The sequence below is a fragment of the Mycetomoellerius zeteki genome, unplaced genomic scaffold, assembly GCF_001594055.1.
Source record: "Mycetomoellerius zeteki isolate Tzet28-1 unplaced genomic scaffold, Tzet1.0 scaffold149, whole genome shotgun sequence".
Taxonomy (NCBI): Eukaryota; Metazoa; Arthropoda; class Insecta; order Hymenoptera; family Formicidae; genus Mycetomoellerius; species Mycetomoellerius zeteki.
In genome coordinates, this window is record NW_017256436.1 from 2369122 (window position 1) to 2392235 (window position 23114).

Below are 23114 nucleotides of genomic sequence, written 5' to 3' on the forward strand. Positions count from 1 at the left end.
AATAATTTAATAATATATATAATATAAATTTAATCCAAAACCTATTAACGCAACATGAGTTTTTTTTATTTATAAGTAATATACAAATATATTAAAATATATACTTAAATACAATATTTTTAGAAAAAAAATATTTGTCGAGTATTTGCTCAATATGTGCAAATTTACGTTATATAAATACGTCGTATAAAACACATAATTACAATTTTTACGGAAGATAAAATGCGAAATCTTACGAATGCAGTTTCTCTTACAAAAAATGCTACAAAATATTTCGAGGCGTTTAAAACGTGAACTTTAATTATTACATTTGACGTTACGGAGCATTCCAGTGGTCAATAATAATGAGGCCCGCCAGAACATCCCCCTTTGTGCAAGTTTCGGAAATGAAGAGCGCGCTCATAAAAGTAGCGAGCGTATCGCGCTCAAAGCGAGATCGCGATCATGAGTTCTGTTATTTGTAAAATGTTCGCCGTTGGTGGTCGTCATGGGATAATTTAATTCATTCGTAATTAAAGCAAATATTGCCAAACCGATCGTGTGAGGATTGACTTTTCCGTCTGACAAGCTCTCCAATAGCTTTCTTATGCAATGGCAAACTGAAAGATTACGAGTTAATTAAACAAATCTATCATCTGTTCTACCGAAAGTCGGCATATTCTCATTGTTGCGTATATCTCTTAATTTTTGGTCTTTGTTGTTACGCACACATATACACGGAGAACCACGTGAACAGTTGTGTGTGTGTGTGTGTGTGTGTGTGTGTGTGTATTTCATTTAGATCATTAATCTATCGATGTGTGAAAAAAAGCAGCAAGATTCAAGAGAATGTTAGTAAATTAATTTGAAATTGATCGTGAACGTGAAATAACATAATAAAATTCTACTTTCTCTTACTTATTTCATTGATTTAAGTCAATAATGTTTTTGTTCGAAGTAAAAAATATTGATTTAATGTAAAATAATAAGAAATTTTATCTAAAATTAAATTTGATACTACCGAAAATAAAAAGAAAGTTTTTGTGTATTATATTCTATATAAATTTCTTTTCGTTACGTTCTATATAAACTTTGATAATTTTTATAACAGTTCCTTTAATGTATATTGTAGACACTTTCATAAAAAAAAGAGTTTTCAGAACTTAATCCTTGCAAATATCAATAAATAAATTCATATATACGTCTTCGAGTCAGTTATAATAAAAAAAATGTGATAATTGCAATAAATAAATAAATAAATAATTTGGTGTTAGATCGGATTTTTACAACGTTGCGCAAGAGTTGCGTCACATATTCTATTACAAGCACGTTTACAATAGATATTCATAACAGATAATTGTTACCACGACGCAGGTACATTCGTATGGAATAACGGACTAGCGATCCTCAATTGTGCGAGCGGTACGGTAAGTGGGGAAGGATTTTCGGATTGTGCCTATTCGCGCGATCGCGCTCCCGCTCGCGAGGAAGGTAATATTTAAAGCGTCGCGACGAGCGGCAGCAATCGATACGTTGATCTATCGTCATCAACGAGTGACGCCGTGACGGTCTAAGGGAGGACGGTCTACACCGACGTTTCTGTACCACCCACGATCGACAGTCACAAATTAGACTTCTTCGCGATTGACTTGACTGGTGCCTACCGTAGCTCCTTCTGGTCCTGGAAATTTTGTAAGACGCATCTCCACTGCATCATGGTCAGCCGCATCTCCACCATCTCTCTTTCTATAGGTCAGTCTTGTATTCAGAATATTTTCAATGACATTCAATGTATAAAAAGTAACGCAATTAAAAGGTTTGCATCGCAAGCTAAATAAACATTGTGCACTTTAAATTAATTGTTTAAGATCGGAAATTCAAATTTCTGTGAACTTTTTCCTTTAACGCTAAAGAGAAATTAATCGTAAAATTGAGATTAAACTTGGAACGTTTTAACGGAGATTCCGTGAGACTTCAGTGAAGCGCTTCAGTACAACGCGATTGTAGGACGGTTGTGGGGGTTGAAATCTATTTTTCATTTATTTTCTCGTTTGGCACGAATTTGTGAGATGTCTTTGGGTTTCGCCAACTGATTTAAATGTTTTTTTTAAATTGTTGCGATAACACCGTTTGCCTTTCCATTTTATTGCTTCTGCTTGGCAGAGTCAAGTTTTCGGTTTGCTTTTTTACACGAACAAAAAAATTAATACCAAGGAAACCTAAATATATTTTGCAACAAAAAATCTCTCTTTAACTTTTCTCATTATCATCACACAATCTAACACACATATTTAAATCTTATTACATACTCTGTAAATGATTGACTTACAGAGTTATTATACAATTGTTACAATATTTTCATTTCCAGAGCTTGTTTCAAAATATTCCATTGCGTTTGAGTCATAAGTTATTCAAAATAAAATATTGCAAGCCGTAATATAATCGTTGCGGCATCAATTCCGCTGAAATGACAAAAAGCAATTACTCCTCTACTTATTACTGTAACTTGCCACTTTATGTGTAATCATTCGATTAAAATCCGGCAAAGTTCTCCGTACGCACGTGCCACTTAATCTTACGTCGCTTCACAGCAAATGACATCAAAATCGTCATTTTAGTGTTAAAATAACGTTTTTAACGTCACAACGACATCAAAACGACGTGAGTAGAATTGGTATTAATTTGTGCTGTATATTTATGCACGTAAGTTTTTGAGAGAAAAGCGCTAAGATATTTTTACTTTAAAGGCAGTTTAATTAACCATGACAAATTGTCATTGCAAACGATTGTTTCTCGCGGAAAACAACAGTAGAAGAATTTCTTCTACTACTGCGTACTACTCATTCCACAATTATTGTGTCTATAAGATAATTGGATTTCAAGAACTGGACAAAAAAATTCAGTCCACAAAAGCTAGTTTTTACGTCAACGCGGCGCAACATACTGATTTACGTTTGCATCAAAACAATCGGAAAATAACACTACTTGCACGAGACGAACTCGTGCAGTTCACTAGAAAAAAAATGGATGATGAAATAAAGATGCGTCCCACAGTAACTTCGCTCGAAGTCATTCCATATTTTCATGTCTTTATCCGAAAAGCTCCTCGAAGTCTTTAACAAATAGAATCAGCGTTAGAACGATATTCAAGAATAATCACGCTACGTTCACTTACGACTCTAACGTTGATCTACGCAAATTGTCAATCAGAATTTTACGATGACAACAAAGCGTGGAAATTTTCTTGAACAAACTTGGGAAATGTTTGAGCAATGACACAATGCATCTCTTGCTCGTGGCATATATTTATTAACTGTTCTTAATGCAACACGTGTTGATTCAACAGAATTTAATAAACTCGTTCGTTACACTTTTAACATTACGCAGCGGCGTTTTTTTTTTTCTATCGTTTGCGATATTGAGGTATTTTTCTTGATATTCTCATACATGGAAAGAACAATTTGCTGAAGAGTCTAAAAATTTAGCTAGATACAGAGATCTAAAAATAATTTTATTGAAAATAATTAGTAGATGCTCAAACATAACGAACAATGCTGCAAAAAGTTTACATTCTAACAATTAACGCAAGCGTTCAATGATTACTTCGACAGTCTAACAAAATTAATGTAAAAATAAAAATAATTTTGTGTGTTGCTCAAAGATTAAATCAAATATAAGTAAATTGTCTACATGCGCCTTTGCGGTCTAACAAAATTATTTTCAGGTCGGTATTTAGCTAAATTTTTAGCAGAACCATTCTTTTCATGTATAATTCCAGAGAAAGAAAGAAAGAAAGAAAGAGAGAGGGAGAAGGAAAGAGAAAGAAAGAGAACTTGACAAACTCATTCGCCGCTGATATTACGCAGCACGTTACTTCTTTGATCGCAGCATCAAAATGCTCCTATTGACGCAATTAATTTCAGAAGGATTTAATTAGCTCATTCTGTGCATATTTAACATTGATTATCGGTATCACTGCATCAATTAGTAAGTCAGAAGTAAGCCACCATAATTCTGTTGGTTCGCGTAAATCTTATTATCTTCTCCTCCTGCTCCAAGTTAATATCTCCGCATACACGTGCCTAGGTGATATTGTTTACAATAGTTTGATAGGAAAATAACTGAATAATGAAAGGAAACCGCCGTTATACACGTTGTAGTCAATCGCGGTGATGCACAACTTTTCGAAGGTTACAGATTATCGTACATTACACTAATTTACAAAAAAATGTTTTTTTAATTACTTTGGGCCAGACAAGGTTTTGTAATACACTTTTGGTTGCTGAAAACGATGCTGCAAGCCAAATTTCATCAGTATAAGAAATTCTTATCGATCGATATTGCGCTCAATTAATGAAGACAATAATAAGTGCACGCACTTGTGTCATCCGATAATTATTGACGTCTATCTATTTACTTTACTTCAATCAGTGTGACAAAAAATTAATACGCTAATTTCAATAGTACTTCGATGTTTCTTTGCGAGATCGCATAGTGAAAATACGCATCTTTATCACAAGAGATACGGCTAAATGAATCACGTCGACATTATAAGATGCGCATTGTTTTAATTTCACAAATTCGCGTGAAGATGTATAACGTAGGAAAATTTGGGCGCGCGTAATCAGTTTATACGTGCATGACATATCGCAAAATTTTGCCGCTCTATCAAAGAAACGAAATGTAAATGGTAATTATTTTCTGTTCGGACCTTGCACGTATTTTCACGTGTATTTGTACGGTGTACGTGAATGCGATATAGTTTGAATTACGTGTTCACAGCGTGAACTACAGATATTTCGGACATTACGTAAAGAGATTTTTCCGAATTTAATTTCAGAAAATTAATATTAAGATTAGAAAAACAAGACCGCTTATATGAATATGTCGTAAGTAAAAGAAATGCCTTCTATTACGGTCAAAGTTAAATGTTGGAACGATACATCTGTATACGTATTTTTAAATAAATTTATCTCAGATATATGACTGGACGCAGATCACTTTTGTACTTACAACACAATCAAACTGAAATTAAATATTATTATTTAAGAGCTATCTTAGATGATGTATTCAATTTTAGATATTTATTGCATTGTTATAAGTATTGTATTGTTATCGAAGAAAATTTCTCAACAAATAAATTCAGAGGAATTTTGGCTTTTTAGAGAAGGAGACTAAAGATCATGAGACCAAGGAAGATACCGCAGATTTTGAGAAAGCCATGGAAATATGTGGTAAGTCATTGTGAGACAACATTTTATCATAAAATAACACATAACTAAAAAAAATATTAGAAATACGTAAACAATGTTATAAATAACATAAATGATAGTCGCGCAATTTTCGAGATTCTTGAAATTTGCTGCAATCATTTATAGGTAATGGAAGATATCAATATACTTTCCTGCTGGTTTGTGGCGTGATGTTTATCTGCGTTGGCTGCCAATTTGGGACGAGTGCGTATATTCTACCGTCAGCTGAATGTGATCTAAACATGAAATCCGAAGAGAAAGGGCTATTAAATGTCGCCTTCCTTGCAGGTAAATTTTTAACATAACATTTCACATATCCCTTAGACGATCCACTCAAATTTTTGGATTAATTTGATACAAGATGAATATGTTAGAAAGTAATATAAAAATATTTAAAATAAAATTAATTAAAACAAAAAGTGTAGCACTGATAATGTCGTGTTTTGTCATTTTCGTTTAACTCTTAAAAGATCACCCTTTTTGAGTTGTGATAATTTTGACGATTTTTGATGAAGTTCACTTTTAATGAGATTGATAATGATAATGTTTACCTGACTCATAGTGATTATTTGAAAATTACATTTTTTGAGTTGTATTACTTTTGAAATAAGGAAACGATACAGATATATTATTTAATGGAATCACACATGTTCGATTCCTTCAGGTTCGGTGTTCAGCGCACTTTTCTGGGGAATCTTCGCAGGTGTCTATGGAAGAAGAAATATTCTGCTGATAAATCTCTTCGGCGACAGTATCATTACGCTGATCACGAGCTTCTTGCAAAATTTTAAGCTGCTGCTGGCGTTCAGAGTCATAAGCGGATTCTTGTAAGTACAATAATGAAACGGCAAATGTGTAGCATGTTTTAATCGTGCTTTTGTATGATTTCTTTGATTACTTTTAGAATGGGCGGACCCGGTTCCGTGATATATATGTACCTTGGCGAGTTCCACGCGGAAAAGTACAGAGCGAAGAGCATCTGTTACCTAGGCTTTTTTTTCACTCTCGCTTGGTTAATATTGCCTGGTAATAATTCTTTTTTTTAAATTATCGATAAAGAAAAACCTAGAATTGCTTTCTTTAAAAACGCTGTATTTACATAAACAATTAAATATATCATAATAACAGAATACATGAAAATCAATATTAACTTATGGATTTGTTCATTCAGGTTTAGCATGGATAATAATACCATTGCCGATATCCTTCAATTTTTACGGCATTCAGTATAATTCTTGGAGATTATTCCTTGGCGCTATCAGTGTACCATCTTTCATTATTGCCGTTATAACTTTAACGTATCCGGAAAGTCCAAAATTTCTAGTGTCGCAAGGCAAGACTGACGAAGCTCTCGCGATTCTCCAAACAATCTATGCGGTGAATACAGGACGTGATAAGAGCGAGTTTCCGGTAAATATCAAAGAAAAATAATTTTTATTTTTTAGAACAACATTCCCAGAATCAATTGCGGATGACGCCATTTTTTTCCTTAATATGACGTATCTTTACTAGGTGAAGGAACTTCTCTCCGATGCCGTGTTCGAAGTAGAAAAGAACAAGGCGCCATTATCTTCGTCGGACAAGCTGATGGAATTGCTGAAAAATATTTGGTGGCAATTGCGTACAACTGCAACACCACCTATCTTGAAGTACGCTTCCCTCTTGTGGATAATTTATTTCACGAATATGTTTGGGTGAGTGTTTTTAATTTTTTAATTTTCAAAAGATTAATATTTTTAACATATTCTCTCTCTTTAAAAAGCATTTAAAGAGAGAATTATGCAATTTCGTATAAAATGTTATCAACAAAAAGAATTTCTATATCCCAATAAACAAGATGTTAAAAATAATGGTCGCATAATCAAAGAAGCAATTACCATTTTTCGGTAACACTACGCGCGTGGCGGTATTCGGTAATGCCGCCGATCTAGCAGACCGATCGGCGGCATTGACTAAGCCAACCATGTGGTGGCGCTGCGTGCTTTCTTTTTGAAAAAAGCGGATCGTTCTGCCATGTTGGGCGATGAGTGAGCCTTTTCAGCCATCTTTGCTTTTTGGTAAAAATGGGGACTGTTGCCCGAAGAGAGGATAAAAACGAAGGAAGCTTGTATGATCTTCAATATTAAAAAAGTGGCTTATACGATTTCAACGCAAAGCAAGTAAGGGGCTAATAGCCCGATTGGGCTAGCTAGCTAACTTCTGAGGCTGCTAGCCTAACTTCAAGCGGATACCAAGCCTGAGTTGAATTGAAGGAAGCAAATTAAGGAAACCTAACGATTAAGCTCTCGCTTAAAGAATGAGAAGGATCTTGAATCTGACCTAATGCATTTGGTTTGACGTCTTACCAAGTAACTCGGAAAAGAAGTTTCTATTTAAACGGCTAGCAGTCCGTTCTGACTTATATCTGTGATATCGGTTAGAAGTCCGTTCTATCACATTTTGGATATAAAAACGTTTCTTTTAACTGAAATTACTTAAGATTCCTTCTATTATGTTACAGAGTCATATAATTAATGCATAGAATTAAATCATTTTTATTTCTGCGAACTGTGCTGCTTACTTTATAAATCTGTGCTGCTTACTTTTACGAATAGTTTTTATTTAAAAGAATTTTGGTATATGTATTTACTTAATTTAGATTACGATATATTGATACAACAAAACTTAAGTTAGAATTTTCATTTATTCATTTCTTCAACTTAAAATTGGTAGGTTAAGTTATATAAAGAATACTCAGAATAAAGGTTATATCTTCTTGTACTAATTGTCTTTCTTTCATTTTCATTGTTTATATCTTTTATCTTTGTCTTCTTTGAAAATATAATTCAGCGTAAGAACACAAGATATTATTTATTGTCATTTTAACATTAAATTGACATTATATAAAGATATTATTTGACATCAAAATGACGACAAATAATGTCAACCTGTTTGCTAAGATATTAAACTCACATTCTCTTTTTATTTTTATATTATCTTTGGTACAAAATTATAATCAAGAATTTAACTATTACATAACTAAAGTATTATTTAATAAAAAATATTATATATGTATTTTCTATTTTTGTCATCAATCGTTTATGTAGGTACTACGCCTTTAATCTCTGGCAACCGGAATTGTTCAATCGCTTCGAGAACTATCATCAATCGCATCCGAATGTATCCGTGACGGTCTGCGAACTAATACGTGAATCGCAGACATTAAATCACACTGTTCCAGAGGAACCGCTCCTGTTTTCAACAAACGAAGACACTACGGAGTGCAAGACGCACATAGACGAACGGGTGTTCATTAATTCTCTGACAATCAACACTGTTTGCTTGTTTGGCAATATCATCTCTGGATATCTAGCAAATCGAGTTGATCGTCGAACAATGCCAGGTAAGAATTATCTTCAATGTGAATAAAGAAGAGTTTTTTTAATAATACTGTCGTTTAGAAAATATAATTTGAAATTAGCACTATCTACAATTTTTTTCTCTTTATCTCTTTTTAACGAGAATAAGATTCCGACGATTTTTTGTCTCTTTAGTGACCACAATGATGGTAGCTGGCATCGCTAGCTTCGGTATGTACTTTGTGAGATCCTCGCTGCAGATCCTTATAACTGCCTGCGTGTTCACTCTGATGGCAGCCACGGCGAATTTCGTGATTTCCAGTGTTGCGGTCGACGTCTTTCCTACACACGTGGCCGCCGCCGCGGTGTCCATGATGGTGTGCTTGGGAAGGTTCGGCGCGATGACGAGTAATCTCGCGTTCGGTATGCTGCTGGATCTCAGCTGCGAGATCCCGATATTCCTAGTAGCCGGTATCACCACATGTAAGTACAACGAAATGTCCATCTCAGAAAATATTTTGATGACATCAATATAAAATCAATATTGCCCAGAGGACTTTATCTTGATTTTTTATTATTGGAATTTACCGAACAGTTTTCCTAAAACTTAGATCTAACGAATAGAATAACTTAGTGATGTTCAAGTAAAAAATAAAAACCACGATTAGATTAAAAAAATGAATAATTGATCATTTTTAGTTGGCGGATTGTTATGCTTCTTGATACCGAGTAAGAAAAAGAAATAAATGTCGACGCTCAAGGAAGAAACAGACATGTTAAATTTAAGAAGAGGACAATCTAAAGTGTTTCGAATGTGTCGTGTTAGTTATGGCACACAAAAAACGTAATTAAATAGTAAAACGCAGTAAAACGTAAGCAGTAAGCAAATCAATACTTTTTATTTGCTATTGCTTACGTTATTACCTTATATATGGTCTCTACTGTGATTAACTGATTCACTTACTGCTTACGTTTTACTACCTTGCGTTTTTCTCTGTGCCATCGTTGTTATTTTTTTATCAAATATGCGATTTGCAAAGTTTGGAATATGAAAGAGCGCTTACTGTAAATAATAAGCATCGATATTGATAAGTTCTCGCACAAAAATCTAGCTTACATAATCGCGCATCAAAACGTTCAGTGAGATTAGCATAATTTATTTCCAACCAATTTATTCTGATAAAAAGCGCAAATTTATCGATACTTGTTTAATTATTAAAAATTAAATGATAAATCGTCCCTTATCAGTCATTAATTTTATCGGCTTGTCAATGACGATCTAATTTCACTGATCGATATACATTTCATATCGTTTTATTACAATCTGGCAACGCTTATCGATTAAGTCATTTGTAAATAATTATTTCAATATTTATTAATTCGTATTGTATATGTGTGTAATATATAAGTAATACGTTAATTGCCGACGTGTTTCATTGCACACGTGGCAAATGTAACGAGCGAATCTTCGTCGCGATAATGTATTATAATACATGTATAATACATATATAAGAATAGAAATAAAAAGTATGACAAAGGGAGAAGGTACTTTAATTATCATATACGAAAAAATAGGGGCAACCATTATTTGAAATACCTTACGTCAAGCAGGGACAAATTAACGCACAGCAATTACGCACTAATCATCGTGCAACAAATGAAAGATACTTATCTGCCAGTTTCTAAACGAGTTGGATTAAGTGTCGTTTCCTGGTAAGCCCCGCAGGAGTTTCAGGGTTTAATCACCCGATGTTTATGGTGCACCTATCGTGCATTAAAATCGCGTCCGTTCCTCATATATTACCAATAGATAATACTAGAGACCATTTAGAAGTTTCTAAACTAGGAATCTATTATCGTTACGTTTTGTCGATATTAAATTATTTGTTTAATATTAAATTATTTTAACATCGTCTTAAGAAGAATTTCTTTTCACCAAAGATTTTCTTATGGCAAAATTTATCAAGCTAAATTTCTCTTGCAAAAATGTTGCGCATTGTTTGTACTCATTTTTTCATTGGGAAAAAATTATAATAATCTATAGCGTAGTCATTGTATACATAATATCACTATATAACATAATATGTTAATGCGCATATAATGCCATATAACATAATATGTTAATGATGAGATTCGTCGTTATTATCAAAGAGATACAAAGCAGGATGTGATGTTGGAAATTGATGATTAATAACACGTGGGATACAAATCTGCAATTTCGTATATTTGTTTTATTTCTTTTTCGTAAAAATGAGTGGAGAGAACTTCCTTGATCTTCGATATACGATCACGTTCGTTCAGTAAGCGTGTTATCTCGTTTCAGAATCGAATACAATGATATATTGAAAATAATATGAGTTCTCGGGAGTTACCTAATAATATCGTTATTTCGTTACGCTATTCGCACTTACTCTCGGTACCTGCTTTCTTTATTATTATTCGTTACTACCATTCGTTATTATTGTTATCGTCGTCGCCGACGTAATACATAATATATACATAATATGTATAATATATATGCGTATGCGCGCGCATGCGTACACATCTTATGTACAATATATACAGCAATGTTTGTTTATTTCGATTCTTCGTTGTGCACTCCTTCCGCATCGATGTATAATATATATATATATATATTTTGTTGCGTATATCTTATTGCGCGTGATTCGAAAATGAGGAATCGCGGTGCCTGATCGAAAGCTCTTTCATCCGTGAATGTCATCGGCGAATATCAAAGCGAACAACGGTCTGCGCTCGTCGTGACTTGATTCCAAATTCGGAAATCAAATAAAAAAATGAACGCCAATATTTATATCGACGAATTTCGAAACTGTTGTTACGGCAAACGATTAATAAAACTATATTCCAAAAAATAAAATATATGTATAATTACTGTTTAAAGAGTATATATTCTACTATTAATTATTAATATTTAAAGATTTTATGCTTTTTTCATATCCAGACTAGTATTTTTAAAATACCATTATTATAGAGTCCCTAATTTGTCGATTTTTTTTTAATCGAACACAAGCAATTGGAAATGTTATTTCTTAGGTCATTTTTTTTTGAGTTTCCAAATTCGTCGACGAGTTTGCGATAAAAATCGATCGATCTTTAAAGAGACGATCACCATCGATAAATCTGCGAAGAACAAATTTTTTATCAACTTCGCAAAATTACAATTTGAAGCGCGCATTCGCGATCGGGAAAAATCTAAGTCGTCCGTATTATAAAGCGTGTCTCTCTACTCTCAGACTATTTGAACTTTTAAAAAGCACAGTATCTCGTGGTAAGGCACTATTCGTTTATTCGTTACATCTTAATGGGCGCTTAAAGTGTACCCCTAGAACGTAGGACACGGCAGGAATCGTCGAAATTCATCATCTACAGATTTATAAATTATCTTTTCTCTCTTGTTTTTTTTACTCAAAGTTCAGTCCATTTGGTATATACTGTTAATTTCGAATGAAGAAAAAGAGGACACAAGATCAATGAGTTTGGAAGGAGGAAAGATACGTAAGAGGGCTTCCTCTTGCTTTTCTTTCTTTTTCAAAAACGGACAGAAATACCGATGCCGATGAAGCGCTTACAGTACTTATCTGTGTAACAGTAGTATTTACCGACACGCGTGATAATTGCTAATTGTCTCTCTCGTTCTAAACACTAATTAAATGTAACAGTGAACGGCTATATAAAGGCACTATGTTTCACAGACGTAGGGTCCTTATAGGGAAATCAGCTGCCTTCATTCATTCATTTGCGCAATTTTACCTTTGGCTCGTCGTTCCATTTTACCTCTTCATCTACGAATATTTCCCGTGAAACTCCCTCCCTCTCCCACGGCAACTTCATTCTGTTTTATTGTCACGTATTTTTTTTTCTCCGTGCGAAGAAATTTTGAAATCAAATTCTGATCTTAATGATAAACGTGTCAATTAAGTAAGACTCGAAGGCATCTAATCTCGCTAACGAGGAACTATCGTATTGCATGTTGTGTGTCTATGGTTTAAAGATTATTTAAATCTAGCCCACAGACACGTGGAGTGGTCGTTCGGCCGATAGCAGTTATGAATTAGTAGACGCTAGCAAACGGCTCTAATTGTCGTTCGATCGTTAACATTAATGTTATTACTCTCTCGTTATTACTACTACTAGATAATAGCACGTCGCGTCGCCCGAGAGAAACGGTAACTTGTCGAACAAGTGGCCGGCTCTTTTATTGGCGAAAGCCGTTCCGTTTGAGATAAATCTCACAATGAATAGGCGTAAGAATAAATTATTCTTAATCAGAAAGCTCAGTCTTGCTTGACGCGCTTCAGAGAAACGGTCATTTGCCGACGTAACAATCTCTCTCATTACGCGCGCGTGAAATAATAAAATTGATATTAATCTGTATTAGATACAGATTAACTTTTACGTTAAAGAAAACATCGGATTAAAAATGTCTTATGTGTTAAAAAATTATTAGTAAAAAATATAATTTAGAAATAAAAAATATATATATTTGAATTTTTAGACAAAACAGTTCGCGTTGATGATCACTGAAAATCAAGTAAATAAAAGATAATATATCAAGATCAAATGAATGAAAGACCAAAAAAGCGGATTGTAAAAAAAGGATAAACTAGCGAAGCGCGAAAGGACATGAAAGGAAAAAGAAAGCAAAACGAAGAGGTAGAGTGAAGAAGACAATCCATGCATTAGATGAATCTATGTTTTCTATGTTTCAGTCGAAATGCAAAAACGTTCCACGCAGTTTTACGAATGTACACAACAGATGTATTTAGTCTTTCTTATTTGAAAAAAATCTTCGCTGAAGATGTATATTACATTATTCACATCCGAACTTCCTTTTCCACTTAGATCGGTGTAGACTCGTGCTTTCGATCCATTTTACGACGCTACAAAAATTCACGAAAAATGATCGAGAAACCCGAAAGATTTCTCCGCACTTTATATTATGTACAGATACAATCTATAAGTAACACTTTTGTATCTACAGATGTTTCGAAAAAGACGAAAGGTAGAGCAGTATGAAGAATGTCGGCGAGATTGACAGCGATACAGAAAACATAATTATAACAATAGCGTTCTATTAAAAATTATTCAAACAGAGAAACGAAACTCCGCAAAATTTTAATTCACATGAGAGATAAAAGATTCGACAAAAAAAGAATACCATGAGATAAACGTGATACTTATTTTCTCACTTCTTTTTCCAATAATAATTCATTAAAAAGATTTATTATTGCGAGTTTGCTATTGGACTTTCTGTAAGCGTAGATGTTTTTTCTCTTTCAAACTTTCGCGCTCTTTTTTTAGGAGAGATTTATATTATACGATTTTTTTCGCATTTTCGCGATCGTTTCTCTCTCGAAATTCTCGAGACGAAGGAGAAATCGCTCTCGCATTTATTGCGACGAGGCATGTCGCAGGGGAAGAAGACGCCCGAACGTCCCCGCAGCGATATTTACGTCGTAGGACTGTCCTACCATTAATTTTAGAATGCGCCTTCGCAAGTTCCTTTTTGTTCCTAACGCACGACGACCGCGACGGCTCTTCTGGATGCTTGAGCGCGATAAAACGAGCACAAAGAGGTACAAATATGAATCATTACGTATTTTGTATGCATAATATACGCCGCAGCAGATCGACACGAATTACGTTCATTATCACTAAACCGACTCCTCGCATCGTATTACATTTTTCGTTAATTAATTAATTCTTTTTTATTTCTAAATTATTCTTATCGTATTTATACTGGTCGTCTTTTTTCCAATTATTGCAAATATAACATTATCAGAATATGAATACAAGGACGCGAACGTCGCTGACAAATATTAGTACCTCGAGACGGTAGGCTTAAATTACTTGTAATCGGATTCCCTTGAGGATACGAACGACGTGTCTGTCTCATAAATTGTCAAATGCAGCTCTTACATCGCGCGGATAGAGGCACGTAACAGCATTTCAAACGCATTCCAAGGCGGTGCGCACGTTCTTAATCGTGGCACAAGAGGCGAAGATGGACCTCGACCACAACAACGTGTCGGGGAACAGCGGGAAAAGGGACTACGAAAAGCAAACCGGAGTCGTCCAAAGTGAACAATCTGCCGGCGGACGTCCTCTCATTCCTCGTTACAATTATTTTCGCCGATGATCCAACTTGACTGTCGCTCTCTCTCTCCCTCTCTCTCTTTCTCTCTCACGCGCGCACAACACACACACACACACACACACACACACACACACACACACACACACACACACACACGCACGCACGCACGCACGCACGCACGCACGCACGCAAACACACACGCACGCACGCAACACACACGCACGCATGCAAACACACACACACACACACACACACACAAAAGCACACACGCACACGCACACAACAGTTAGCTACCTATGAATATCTTTTTGTATACGTCTCTGTATACATATCAATATATAACATTTAAGCGGCGTATACGCATCACAATATATCGTTTCTCGTAGCTTTCAATCCGTTCAATTGTTATTACAAAGTAACGGCCACTTTTACGTCCGATAAAAGCGGTAGTACGAAAGTAAACTAATGGTCGAAAATAACGGGTCGATCAGTCGATTGTATATGTATGTGTGTGTTTTATGTACGCGTGTATGTGTATGTGTATCGTGTACGTGCGTGAATGAATACGTATGAATGGTACACGTTTACATCGTATGCATTTAGACATATTGTTCTGAACACCGTGTACGCTCTTTCCTTCTTTCAAGTTCATTCGTATATTCTATAGAGTATGTAAAAAAAAACGTCCGTATATATGCGTCTCGTGTATAATCCTCTTCGAGGAAAGTTTCCGTACATCGGAAGTCGGCGAGGCGTGCACAGCTACGTTCGGAAGAAAATAAAAAGCAACACAGAAGCCATCCTTCATCTCGATTGAAACATTTCGACGACTAGCGCGACTAATTGTAAGCTGAGAGATGATCCTCGTGAAACTATCAGCAATACCTCGTTCCTCATTTCCGATGTGCAGAATCTGTTCCATTAATTAACTATTATACGCGAACATATTATCTTGTTCTCTCTCTCTCTCTCTCTCTCTCTCTCTCTCTCTCTCTCTCTCTCTGCTGTCTCGCTTGCTTCGCAATCGTAAAAAAAGGAAGAAAGAAAAGACTCGCGGTCAAACTCTTATCACAGTACATCGTATTACTGTAGTATAAAGCTCCGGATGAGGAGACATAATTTTTTTTTCTTTTTTCGTGCGAAACGAGCTTGGCACGTGGCGCACTTTTGTTTCCCGAGAGTACGCGTTGCACCAAGAAGGGAAGCTGGGAAGGCACAGTGTATGTACATGTACTATACGTATGTACAGCACCGAACGACGATCGGAGATAATACACCTGGGACTCGTGGTACGTCAATCGCTTTCAGTTTTAGTTAGATCGATTACGCGACTATTCCATTCAGTACAGGTCCCCTCGCGACGTAGGACTCGCCATAGAACTTATGCTACTGTAGCAGCCACGATTCTCTCTCTCTCTCTCTCTCTCTCTCTCTCTCTCTCTCTCTCTCTCTCTCTCGAATTAAAATTAATAAACCAATTAATAAATATCTTATTAAATAAAAATTAATTCACGATATATAAAAATTGATCAATTTATATTTATATTATTACGTTACTTAAAGACTCCGTTTCGTTTTGTATATTTTTAACCTTCTTAAAGTAACGATATCTTAGAGAAAGTTTGCAATCTGTATAAAACTTGTAGATTGCACAATTAAAAAAATTTAAATATATATATCAAACATGATTAATATAGCATGATTATTTTTACAAAGTTGTAAATTTTTAACGTTTAATTTTAAACGTTAATTTATCTTTTTTGTCAATAACATAAGTTCTACGAAATGTAACGAGTTTACAGAAAAATTCATGGTAAGTTTCTTTTTAACTTACCAAAAATTATCAAAGAACAGCTGGATGTTCAATTATTTTCTATGCTATGTTTATTGTATAACTATCTTCTTTGTTTATTGTTAAATGCCAATAAATTCTCGCTGTTCTCTGAATATTTTTAAACAACTGACAAAAGTGATTATCCAAAAAATATTTTTCAAAGAGCGATCATGAAATAGATACTCTCTATCTACGTACTATTTATCCTCTCTGTTTCGTCGATGTTACTCTTTGCTTCATGCTTCATCTTTACGAGACTAAGAATTTTCCCTGCCATGTTGAATTCAAAATCCACGCGCGCGAATTCGCGAGCTGGCGCGCGTAGACCATAAACGCAAGTGACTAGACCTACCGGAAGCCCGACTCTCTGCGCTTCCCTCTGTCGGAAATTCTCACACAAATCTCGAGAATAGCATCGACGTCTAAGCGATCAGAGAATAAAATTAAAAAAGAAGAACTACGAATCAAACGCATGCTTCATAATGATCCTAAGTCCCATTCGTGTAAGTCTCGATGTGAATCTCTCCGTTCATACGCGCTCGATGAACACGCTCGCGAACGATCTCGTTCGTTTCCGTCTCTCATTCTATTGACGAAAGTGGAACGCGACGTTGTTCCTAAACGTATTATTTTAACGGCGTGTACTTTGGTAAGACTGCTGGGGTTGCTGGGACGACCCCGGCACGCGCCGCTGGGGATCGCCCCCGACGCACACACACGTGTTCTTTTTATTTATTATTAACACAGCTCTCGCTAGGACGGAGCTAAAGGCTACGGTCGCCGCATCATTATCACCGATCCTCCCCGAGAACAACGACGACGACGATGACGATGACGACGAGGAGCAAGAGGCGTGAGTTGAAAACGGGACTTGACGATCCTCTTCGGCCTGGCCAGCCTTGGGGATGATCACCTACACGGCGCCAGGAGCACCTCGAGCCAGCACGGACAGGAAGTGACTTCCTGTCGCGAATACTTGGGTCCCCAGCCTTTGGCGAAGCTGATGCGGACGGAGTTAATGTCGACGGGGCCGGAGGCGGTAAAACCAGCGGCCTGACCGCCGCCACCGCCGTATGGAAGCTGCATGATCTTGGCGCGATCAAAGATGTTGAGACAGAAACCCGGTGGCACCCGGTAAACCAGCAACGTCCTCGATTCCGGATCGTCCAGGGTGGGCGAATTCACGAAGATTGGGCTCTCCGACCGATTATACGCCCATACACCGTCCGCTTCCTGACTGAGCGTTAACCCTACGACAAAAACATGGAATTTTTCTTATCTATCTATTTATATATTGAGATCTTTAGAAATTAGTACTATCGAGTGAATATACAATATTCTCTTTAAAAATATTTTTTATTTTAAATATAAATTGTTCAATAAAGAATTAAAAGTGTTTTATATACTCTCTAAATTCTTTAGATTGGAATTTTATTATGAAGAGTGAAAATTGAGCCAGTCTTGAAAAAGAGTTTCTGAGATCGAACTTACCAAGGCCGATTTTGCTGCGCGTACGCTGGACCGCGGGCGGCGCATTGTGATTTTCAACCAGAGTCGCTAAACAGAGACCGTCGCCGTCGTGAAGAGAGTCGAAGACGTTCACCGTCGATGGTTCCACGGGATACAAACGGCCAACTCGGCCGCCCAATTCCCAGTACGCCAGGGTGCACCATTCCCTCTGTCCTGTCTCACCTATAAACAAGAAAAAAAGGAATATTTAAAGCGTGAAGATTGATCTAAAATGTGATACGTCAAGCGTTGCTATTGTTTGTCGTCAATCAATGACTGCAACGTTTACGATACATTCAGCATTTTTTTTCGATACTACATCTCGTATTTTTTTCAGTACATACGTACTTGTTAATTAAAAAGTCGTTATCGGTGCAATTGCGGTCAAATATATTAAATTTTTTCTTCTAAAATACAATCGAATTGTGATAAATAAATACGCGAGATAGCATGAATGCATTATTATATGCTAAAAAAATGTGAAAAGGAAACATAAGAATTTTTCTATATATTTTATGGTAGAATGTGATCTTTCAAAAGCCTATTTGTTAAGCTGTCTTTGCGTGATAGTGATTTAACCCAAGTGTAAAAATGAAATGTAAATATTCGAATTATTAAATACTAACAGCTCGATAAAGTGTATTGAGGATTTCGCGGTTTAACCAAATCTCAATTAAATTTCTACATTTAATTAAACACGCATCAATCTATATATGTATGATAGCTTTAATGTGCACCAGTACGTACTGGACGAGTCCAACCAAATTTGTTATAATAAGTGATCATGTTCTACATTTTTGATATACACCGTCAGTACTGAAAATCTACAATACGTTATATATAGATTTTCAGTACTGGCGGTGTAATCGGAATATGGCTATAGGTAGAAGCAGGACACAGCACAGGACACTTCTAGTCTATTCTGTCTAGTTCTGTCTAGTCAAGAAGAATAATAAAGAGACTTCCGCTATTATTGTTAGTTCAGAAAAAAAAGATTAAATCTATCTCTCATCGCCACTAATCCAAAACTATTTTTCTTATCTGCCCTGTCATGTCTGTAAATAATGATCGCTGCGTGTTTCAGGTATGAAATAGGTAAGAATAATCTGCTTTACAATCAGTAAAAGTGCTTTATCGAGCACAACCCGGATTATATACTTATATGACCACAAAAGGTTAGAGCATTGTTGTCTTTTGCCTAATCGTATTTTTCGAAAGTAATACTCGAGACGCACGATTTTCCGAACGTTTTATCTACCGGATGTCGGCCCGACGAGACGCCTCTCTTCGAGATTCTTTGTTAACGAATAGTCTTTCCGGTAAAGAGGTTCCAGGAGAAACTGAGGGCGGCGTTACAAAGGAACGCCGGCAAATCTCCCACGCTTTTCGTCGTTATAACGTCTCCGGCGGCGTCGTCGCCGTCTGGGATCGGCGCCAGGATCCCGCAGGCCGGACGTAGCGGCCGAGTGAAATAAGAATTCGGAGACGAAGGAAGACACAAGATGCACCGCACGATGGTGCAACATCGAATGCCGATTTGTTTCGAGCCCAGAATACAATGACACGAGACAGTCACGGATTAATGTTAACACGATTACCGGTGTTAACGTCTTGGCACATCTTGGTTCGTGTTATAGTCTTAACAAATTGTTATCGATTTAACATTTAATATTATGGGGAGTCATTTAATATTTAATAATTATTTTTCCCTATATATTTTTATCGATTTAATATTAAATATTATTTTAATCTTCACTTTCATCAATTTGACATTTATCATTATTTATTTAATATTTAATAACATCTAATATTATATAAAAGGTTACAAAAGGGCGTTTAGGGATCGGCGCTGTAATAAGTGCACAAGAATTAATGTAACAATATCTTTTTTTCCAATTTGTTCCGTTTCTTTATTCATCGAACGTTTCGGCTAACTTCTAGCCATCTTCAGCGAACAGTAATATATAAATTGAAATTTAAACAAACATAAGTCCCTCCTGTGGTTACACTCTTACATCGAAATTCCATGGCCAGTTTGAAGGCTGGATGGTCTTTTAACTGTTTAATCTAATATTATATATATTTTATATATAATATTACAGGTAACATTACACGTTACGTATAAATAAAATATAAATTGAAATCCATTTTAAGTTTAGAATGAAAAAGCCATTACAAATCATGATGTCAATGAAAGCTTTCGTTTTAATTATTTTAAATAGTGAACGTGTAAAATAATTCTTAATTCACGTCGACTAATACGATTTCTTGTGTAGAATGTCAGAGGATTAATTATAAATTAATAATAAAATTATATTCAATTTGAGTTACCGTTATCATTTTTTATTATTATTTTTATCACATTAATAAATAAATCTGGATGGCAACTTTATTCACAATGATACAAAAATTAGCATCAATTAAATATTTCGATGTCAAAATCCTTTGCTTACTCTTCTTTTACACTCTTCCGCTCCGCGACGTGATTCCGAACGAGCAATTTTGCGTCACCTAGCGCGAAGCCGTTGAAGATGATCTCCCACGTTCGCGATTTCTTGCCGATGATCGGTAACGCGATCGATGACTGGAGCAGAGTCCCGGAAGCCAAAGGAACAACAAGGAGATTCAGAAATTCGTCAGATCGGAAGCTCGGTCGAGTTGGGGCACGAAAATGCGCGATGCGACCGAAAACAGCCTTATCGTGACCGCAATAAACATCGTTCGATTTCCGAGGCCCCGCTCGGACATCTCGAGGCTTGGCTCGTCTCGGCTTGGCTCTCTCTCCTCACGACTCTACGACGAGCTGGCGTGTGTGTCGTAGAGCAGCGTCACGCACGGAAAAGAGAAAGATGGGACGCAGGCGGGCGACGGTGGCGGGGAATCGGGGAGCCCCTTGCTTCCACCACAGATAAAAATAGATATTACGAGTTTACCGCGGCGCCAAGATTGCGGGGTATCGCGACGATTACGTCATCGGTAGTAGCGCGAGTGGTTGGAGCAAGGACGCCTGTCGCGTCGCCCGCCGTCGCCACCGTCGTCGTCGTCGCTGTCGAATTTTCATGCATTATCTGCGATCGTCTGCGGTCTTTCAGCAGTTTCTGGCCGCCGCCGTCGCGTTGTGCGTTTTATTCCCCATCGAGTTATCGCACCGCGAACCAGAAGCGCGAAATCAACCGCGAGGTAGATACGCCGGATATACAGGGTGTCTCGACAGGCGACTGCTTTACTGGAAATCTTCTGGATATTTAGGGGATCGCGTACGAGGAGAGAGGTCTGTTCTTTGTGGCTGAACTAGAGTACACTTGTTGCTTTGCACAAAATGTTTTGATTGTATCAACAAGAAGTACAAACAAAAAATTCTAATCGTATCAATCAGAGTTCTAGTTATCGTAATTGAATTTCTGATTATCTCGACTAGAATGTTTGATAGATTAACTGTAAAGCTTGCAGCATATGATGCATTTTTCCTGTTGGATTGCGTTTTAATAAATTATTACAATTGCATCACACATAAAATGAAGAATTTTTAATAATTTTCTGAAACGCAAACGCAAGCAGGAAAGCACGCATCGTATGCCGCAGGCTTTAAGTGTCTGATTTGTATGTTTCTGAATCTACCATACCGAGAAAAATATTTTGATTGATTAACAAGAAGTACAAACAAAACGAATTCTGATCATATGAATCATAATTGAATTTCTGATTATCTCGACTGGAATGTTTGATACATTTAACTACAAATGTTTGATGATAGCACCTTTCTGATTGAATTTACCTGAATTTCAATTAATGCGACAAGACACTTTTTCAATATATATAACTTAAAATACAAATTAGATGCATAAGAAATAAATAAGATTTATAAAATACCGCAATCGTCCGCCATTTTAGTCCAATATAGCGGCAATTTCAAACTGATGTATTGGGATGAATTTACTGTGCGAATGACGGAAAACGTTAGTCCGCTATATTGGACTCAAAATGGCGGACGCTTGCGATACTTTATAAATGTAAGGTTCGATTGTACCGTTATTTCGACTTTAAGCGAAGCTTAAAAATTTCTTTTTTTTTTAAAGCCGATAGAGAGAAAGGGAGAGTTTTAAGCCACGCTTAACATTAAAGTAACGTTGCTGCAATCGGGCCTAAATCTAGTGACTTTAAGAAATAAATAAGAAACAGATATATACCTATTTGAAGTTTGGCGCAAACAAAATAGAAAAGTTTTAGTGTAGTTCAAAGACAGCGACAAAAAGCAGACCTAAGTACTCGCTTTCTTTCGATGCATTGAGGCACTTGAGGCGCACCGAGAGATAGTGTTTCGAGGTTCCGAGTGATTTAACGAGGAGATTTCGCGAGTTTCAAGCGTACGGAAACGGACAATTTAATTTAATAGGTACAGCGAGCGCATTAAATCCGTCACTTGCTGTCGGAATCCTCGATGTTGGGAATAAGAGCGCTCCTCGATCCGACGATCGTGTTGCTATCGTGGGAGGGGATAAAATCATGGGGGGGAGGATAAATGCCACGGGGAGGAAACGAGCGGGCGAGTTAGCGAGAATCGCGAGGTGCATCCCGCGCGCGGCTTGCACGCAGTGCGCGCGATACAATAAACTCAGTCACTAAATGTGGGCCACGCAGAGACGCGCGGCGGGCGGCGTATGTGGCTCGGAAAATTGGAAGCAGACCGAAAGCCCTGTAATAAAGCAATTCTGTCGGTTCTCTGAAGATCACGATAAAGAAGCAATTACGGAATTGACTGCAGCTTGCCGCGGCTCTTAAGTGTCCTCATTTCTCTATATCCGAGATAGAGAGGAAGAGGGAGAGAGACAGACGTATTATTTCACGTCGCGACGTACGTCCGCGAGTCTTTTATTTTCGTAATCGTTCTCGTTTCCAAGGATCTCAGCTCGGTTAAGAAAAACCTCTCAATGAATCGGTGCCGGCGACCGCGCCGCGAGAATTATCCCGCCGTCCTTTCCCACTGCCAGGCCAGAGATAACCTCCAGTTTGCTAAATTAATAAAAAGAATAATGACAGTTCCAGCAGCACTTTTCATAGTTGTACAGTTCTTTTTAAAAATAAAA

At 36.6% G+C, this 23114-nt stretch overlaps 2 protein-coding genes across 3 annotated transcripts in view; one reads left to right on the top strand and one right to left on the bottom strand.

The window, feature by feature from the left end:
* The first annotated feature begins 1508 nt into the window (after window positions 1-1508).
* LOC108720261 (synaptic vesicle glycoprotein 2C) lies at window positions 1509-10352 on the top strand. Its single transcript, XM_018444156.1, has 10 exons — window positions 1509-1731; window positions 5145-5213; window positions 5358-5519; window positions 5896-6058; window positions 6136-6257; window positions 6403-6641; window positions 6744-6925; window positions 8318-8613; window positions 8765-9052; window positions 9269-10352. Exons 1-10 carry the CDS (start codon window positions 1695-1697, stop codon window positions 9313-9315), a joined length of 1605 nt encoding a protein of 534 aa, XP_018299658.1. The 5' UTR covers window positions 1509-1694; the 3' UTR covers window positions 9316-10352.
* Window positions 10353-16600: 6248 nt separating this feature from the next.
* Dad (Daughters against dpp) overlaps window positions 16601-23114 on the bottom strand; it is a 55056-nt gene continuing 48542 nt past the window's right edge. For both annotated transcript variants that reach the window (XM_018444355.1, XM_018444357.1), the window contains 2 exons: window positions 18013-18213; window positions 16601-17771 (listed from right to left, as the gene is read on the bottom strand). In XM_018444355.1, coding sequence (XP_018299857.1) covers window positions 17431-17771; window positions 18013-18213 — 542 coding nt within the window. In that variant the 3' untranslated portion in view covers window positions 16601-17430. The remainder of the gene's footprint in view (window positions 17772-18012; window positions 18214-23114) is intronic.